General features: G+C 35.2%; 1 protein-coding gene across 1 annotated transcript; it reads left to right on the top strand.

Moving 5' to 3' along the window:
* Positions 1-501: 501 nt before the first annotated feature.
* Positions 502-1,751, top strand: LOC112680460 (tigger transposable element-derived protein 6-like; the record flags this gene model as incomplete). The annotated part of the gene is made up of 3 exons (XM_025550559.1): positions 502-835; positions 907-1,216; positions 1,298-1,751. Coding segments are annotated over 3 exons (1,098 nt in total), but the record flags the coding sequence as incomplete, so codon positions are not given.
* Positions 1,752-6,977: the final 5,226 nt, after the last annotated feature.

Genomic DNA, 6,977 nt, shown 5'->3' with positions numbered 1-6,977 from the left:
CTACTTTGAATTCCCCTTGAAACTACTATTACACTTAATAGTGTTTTGCTCTAGATAACTCGATATAAAATTAATCGTTTTTCGTTATCTCGAGTTCACAAATAATATTTTTATTGTGGTTAAAACAGGAATTGAGCAGTACATTAGTGCAGTACATTGCATACATTGTGCAGTATAGCGATTGTGATTTAGCGCGTTGGTAGTCACGTTTGTAGTCTTTCGTAGTTCGTTTGTTCGTTTGTAGTGAAATGGAAAAAAAAGCGTAAATTAAATGTTCTTTCAATTTCGGACAAAGTTCGTTTAATACAGTTAGTTGAAAAAGGTGATCGTAAAAAAATGTGAAATCGCCAATGAATTCAATATTCCACCAAATACATTATCGTCAATTATTAAACAGAAAGAGAAAATAATGAAGTTCAATTGTGGAAATATGAAAAAAATGAGGATGACTCCTTATTTGGACATTGATAAATGTTTGCTAAAATGTGCTAAAATACTCAGTGTCGAGATAAAAACATACCATTAAATGGAACAATTTTACTTGAAAAAGCAAACGAATATGCACAACAACTAGGACACACTAATTTTATAGCTAGTAGTGGATGGCTTACAAATTGGAAAAAAAGACATGATGTAGTTTTTCGAACTGTTTGTGGAGAAAAAGCTTCAGTAGACACACATTGTTGTTCAAATTGGATTAAAAATCTTCCTGATGTCTTAGCAGGTTATTCTTCTAATAATATTTTTAATGTCGATGAAACGGGCTTATTTTTCAAATGCTTACCAGATAAAACATTAATGTTAAAAGGTAAAGAATGTTCGGGTGGAAAATACGGTAAAGAGCGCATTACAATTATGATAGGAGCAAATATGTCTGAATTGAAAAACTAAAATTATTTGTCATAGGTAAAGCAAAGAAGCCTAGGTGTTTTAAAGGAATTAAATCTTTACCAGTTGACTATAGGTCAAATAAAAAGGCTTGGATGACTTCGTCATTATTTAGTGAGTGGCTTTTAAATTTTGGTAGAAAAATGAAACTAGAAAATCGAAAAGTTCTACTATTCATAGATAATTGTACAGCTCATAATCACGATATTGAATTAAGTTCCATTAAAGTACATTTTTTACCACCTAGTACAACATCTATACTTCAGCCCATGGACCAAGGCGTTATACAGAATTTCAAAATGTTTTATAGAAAAGAAATAATCAGACGGTTAGTCGATAATATCGATAACAACGAATCATTTTCTATAAACATACTCGAAGCTATAAGAATGTCTGATAAGGCTTGAAGAAGTGTAACATCACAGACTATATTAAATTGCTTCATAAAAGCCGGTTTTAAAGACGGTGATATAATTGCATTAGATAACTCAACTACTATTTCTGATGATAAATGGAATTTTGTTGCTGATCATCTTAATTTAGACGACAGAAGTTTTTCACATTATGTGGAAATGGACAATAATGTACACGTATGTGGAACATGGACAGATAACGAAATTTTATCAGAAACCATCGAAAATACCAGCGAGAGTGAAGACGAACCACAAAATGAGGAAGAAATCATTTTTACCCAAGTTACAATTCAACAAGCTAAACATGCTTTAAAAACACTAAGGAATTTTGTTGAGACTACTACAGGTATGGATGATAAGGCTTTTTCTGCATTATCTAATTTGGAAGACGTCGTGGCAGAAAGAAGTAATATTAAGCAAACTTTAATGACAGATTTTTTTAAAAAATAATAATTTATTCAGTCATTTCAGTACATATATACATTATACATTTATACAACATATATTTATATTATTCTTTTTTTATTTTTTAATAAAACTCCATATCTCGAACTTTTTTCTGTTCCCCTTGAGATTCGACATAACGAGAATCTACTGTATATATTAACCAATAATAAAATATTATAAACCGGTTGTGTATTATGTATTTTATTTGTTTTAACATTATATTGTTTTAATTTATTTTTGTTCTTCAACGTTTTAAATTTAGTATACTAATAGATATATCTATTGAGATATAATAATTATGAAAATTAAAAAAACATACTTTAAGTGAATTTAAATAAAATCTTGAATATATTCTGACAAATATATATTAATTTGAATTCAAATATATTATATATATTTTATATTTTATATTAATATAAATAATGAAAATCAATTACCTCATATTATAATAAAATAATAAAAAAATTGCAGTAAGTATAAATAATGTTTTAACAAAATATCTTATATGATAATAACAAATATGTGTTCAAGTAAATATATTTACTTATTTATATATATAAATATATACTGTGGTTTAAAATAAAAAAAAATATATCACATAATAATAATAAATAATAAACTATACTGCAAGTGAATATATTATGTTTAAACAAAAACTTAAATATGTTCTTATAGCTGTATATTAATAATATACAAACATTTGAATAAAATACAATTTAAATAAAAATAAATGACCTCATATATATATATATATATTTTTTTTTTTAATTTGCTTTTATTGATAAACATTATAGCAATACAGTTATGATGTAAATGTGGGGTAATTAAATTACAAAAAGATGAGGTTTAGAACATTTTTTTTTTCTGACTATTTTAAATTCGAAAACCAGCAGAAAGGAAGTAGTGAATTAGAGAATGAATAAAAGGAGGAGAACGAGAATTTAAAAGAAGTTTTGAGTCGGGAGAGATATAACTTAAGGAACAAAGATATGAAAAAAAGAGTTGTCTATTAGGGTGGAGGGAAGGGCAGTGGAAAATAATATGTTCGAAATTGCAGATGGCTTCTTCTTGGTGTCGGGTACATAAGGGGGAAGAATTTAATTCGAGTTTAAAAGCATGGTGTGGAAGAAGACTATGTCCAATACGTAGGCGTGTATAGTAAACTATAACACTCCTAGAAATCTTTAGGTCTTTATACCATGGATGGGTAGGGATTGATGGTACAATTTGTCTGTGCCACGAGGCAAAGTTTTCAGGTAAGGATTCCCACTTGGATTGCCACGCCTTACGTAGTAATTTGCGGTGGATAGGAAGAATATCGGATGCGGGCAGTTTGAGAGGAGAGGAATTGATTAAAGATTTGGTTGAGTAAGCTAGAAAGTCAGCGCGCTCATTGCCTCCTATGCCGACATGGCTAGGAACCCAAAAAAACTTTACTGATTTGTTATCGAGACTTAGACGAAATACTAAGGATTTGATAATAAGTATTAGTGGAGATATGAAAGAATTAAAAGAATCGGATGTGATGACGAAAAGACATGATTGTGAGTCGGAAACAATAAGGAACGTATTGAGTTCGAGAGAGAAAATGAATTGTAAGGCACTGATTATAGCGTAGCATTCCGTTGTGAACGAAGACGCGTGTGAATTAAGTTTGTTGGAGTAAGATAAATTGATTGATGGAATGAAGAAGGAGAAGCCTGCAGAGCTGGGTGATACAGAACCATCGGTATAGATTGGAACTGAATTAGGAAAATTGGATGTCATAAAATCGCTAAATAAAGATTGAACAAGAGTCGAAGGAAGGCGAGGAAGTTCTTTCGGGGAGTAATTAAGAAAGTTGGGCGAAACGGTAACTTCTGGGGTAAATAAAAGTGCTGGATAGGGGGTGTCGTAAATTTGTAGACGAAGACAGGGACGATAGATAAGTGGAGAGAAAGATGAAAAAGAAGAAGCTACTGAAGCAAGAATCGGGAGTGTTTTAGGAACATAGGTCCAAGAATTTTTTATAGAAACAAACATTTGAAAAAGTGTGTATTGAGGAGAGGACAGGCATTTGAGGAGAAATTTACCCGCAAGGTGACGACTTCTTAGCTCAATTGGAGGGCAAGCACATTCGACCTCTAGGCTTACTAATGGGGTGGAACTTAAGGAACCAATAATGGTGCGAAGGCAGGATGAAATTACTGAGTTTAGCTTTTTACGATGAGTGTGTGCGGCAGAGGCAAAGAGGAAGGAGCCATAGTCGGCCTTGGACCTTATGACTGCATTAAAGATTGTTTGGAGGCAAAAAGGATGCGAGCCCCAATTAGTGCCAGTGGTAGCCCGTAGAAAGTTAGACCAACGAGATATTGTGCTTTTTAGATATTTAAAGTGTGGAACCCATCTTAATTTAGGGTCTAATATAAGCCCAAGGTAAGTGACAGTAGATGAAGGTTGAATGGTTTTATTATCTAGGGTTATAAGGGGGTGAACTGAAAGCTGCCGTCTAGTGAAAACCATGAAATTACTTTTTTCAGGAGCAATGGTAAAAAAAGATGCTGATAGAAGGGTAGATAGACTATTTAAAGCATAGTTTAAAGTGTCAATAGACCTTTCAAGGGATTTATTGGAAGAGAAAATAACAATGTCATCGGCGTACATGAGGAACTGGGAATTAGGGGAGACAAGGGAAGAACATATTGGTAACATGTAAACGTTGAAAAGCAAGGGGCTTAGGCAACTACCTTGAGGTAGACCCCTGTGCGTTAATCTATTTGAGATAGAACCGGAAGGTGATGTAAGTTTAAGGAAACGTTGAGAGAATAGTGAGGAAATGAAGTTGCAGACAGAATTAGGTATGTGTAGAGAAGTAAGGTGGGTGATGAGAGTGGGGATGTGAACGGAGTCAAAGGCACCTTTAATATCTATAAATGCGGCGCATAAGAACTCTTTGTTACAAAATGATTTATAAACTGAGCCAATAAGAGATGACAAGCACTCCATGGTGCCCAGGCCTCTACGAAAACCGAAAAGGTTGTTAGGAACGAGGTTATTTTTTTCAAGAAACCAGTCCAAGCGGATTTTAATAATGAATTCAACTATCTTACATAGTGTGGAAGATAGAGCAATAGGTCTGAATGTGGTGGGAGAAGTGTTGGGCTTGGGGATGGGTATAACATGATAATATTTCCAAGAAGGAGGGATGAGACCAGTGATCCAAATGTCATTGAGAACTTGTAAAAGACATTCAGCTGCTGTATTAGAGATATTTTGGAGAAGAATAACGGAAATACCGTCTATACCGAAAGAAGTAGAGGAGCGCGAGGAAATCGCTAATTTGAGCTCACTTGAACTGAAAGGCATGGTAAGGAGATGGGAACTAGGGTCGATATTAGTTGGGATTGGAAGGTCAGGTGGACAGGATTCTTGAAAGGAGGGAACATATGGTGGAGCAACTTTGTCACAAAAAGTTGAGAACCATTCTTCATTGAGTGAGGGAGAAGTCCGGTTAACACAACCTTTAAATTTTTTGGCAGTGGTCCATAATTCATGACTGGAGGTAGAATAATTAAGAGTTGAACAAAATTTATGCCAGGAATTTTTTTTGGCGGATTTTAGGATATATTTAGTTTTGGCACTGATGTTTTGGTAGGATAGAAAATCGCAAGATAAACCGGAAGTTCTATATTTTTTAAACGCAGCTGACCGACTTTTGATTGCCTCGGTGCAAGAAGAATCCCACCAGATGGGGGAGGTGGAAGGATAACTAGGAGAAGGTCGTTTGGTTGGGATAGCGTTATAGGAAGCCGTATGCAAGAGCTCGATAAATTTATCGTAACTGACTAATGGGGAGTTGGTAAATACAAAGGAGTTAATAAGAGAAGGATTGGAAGAAGGAGGAATGTATAAAGACCATAAAATAAGAGAACGATTGGAGTTAATGAAAGCCTCAATACCAACTAAGTCGATAGAATGGCATGAAAGATGGTTTTTAAGTGGGTTAGTAATGGGTATTTCTTTAATTTGTATGGACTGATGAGCAGCTATTGCTACACCGCCGTAGCCGTCAAGTCGATCAGAGCGTACGATATTGAAAGAAGGTAAATAAAATTGTTGACCCGGACGAAGCCAGGTTTCGGATAATAGAGCAAACATGCATTCTTCCGAGTGGAGAACCCCAGCGAGGTCCATGGAGCGGGAGTGAATACTTCTAACATTCCACTGTAGAATACTAAAGTGTTCTGTAGAATTAGAGGGAAAGTGAGGAAGGATAATGTGTTTTTTAGTATGTCTCGTCATCGTCGGAATTAGAAGATAAAAATTTAAGTAATGAACACTCGATTAAAGATTTAAGAAAAGATTGGGAATTTATTTGAGAGTCAGATGACTGTAAGATCGCAGAGGATAGTTGATCAGAGAGGGAATCGATAAAACTGGAGTGTGCGTGATTAGGAAGAGATTGATCGGTGAAACTGAAGAAACTTCCATTAGGAGTATATGAAGAAGTGTTCGGTGTTTGAGAAGGGAATGGAGGAGAGGATTGTTTGGGCGTGTTAAAGGTTTTCCTTTTTTTCCTTTTTGGTTGTGAGTAAGAGAGGGGGGGAATGATGAATGGGGAAGGGAAGAGCTGGATTCCTGTACAATATTAGAATTATCAAAACTGACTTTAACATGATTAGAGATATTGGCATAGGATTGGCCCTGATAGACTATTCCGGAACGTTTGATTTGGGCGGCTTCTGTGTTGGATTTATTTTCGACGGCCATGATACGTTTAATCTCCTTTTGGGAGGACCATTCGGAGCACGTGCGGTCAGAGGCGATATGGTTTAATTTGCAGTAGAAACATTCAGGTGCAGAAGTGAGACGTTTTTCGCATGTTTCAATGCAATGATTGAAATCACCGCAGTGACTGCATCTTTGTTTACTTCGACAAAATTTCTGTGTATGGCCGAATCGAAGGCACCGCATACATTGTACAGGTGATCGTATACTAGGAGAAACGTTGTGTATAACTTTGAAGATACAGAGTTTATCCGGGAGTTTGGGAGAAAGAAATTTAAGTTCGACGAGCTTTGTAGGCACAATATTATTTTCGCGCTGGACGTTAATGCGGCGAATTTCGGTGATTTCGTAGCAGCACTCCAAGCCTTCGCGAATGTCTTCATCGGAAACGCATTGGTCGATGCGGATGACACCGAGACTATAGATAAGTGAACTAGGGATGGCGGCGGAGAAGTTGTTTTC

The sequence above is a fragment of the Sipha flava genome, unplaced genomic scaffold (assembly GCF_003268045.1).
Source record: "Sipha flava isolate LNK unplaced genomic scaffold, YSA_version1 17722_pilon_pilon, whole genome shotgun sequence".
Lineage (NCBI taxonomy): Eukaryota > Metazoa > Arthropoda > Insecta > Hemiptera > Aphididae > Sipha > Sipha flava.
Note: the sequence above shows the minus strand (reverse complement) of the source record. Positions and strands in the feature narration are given on the sequence as shown.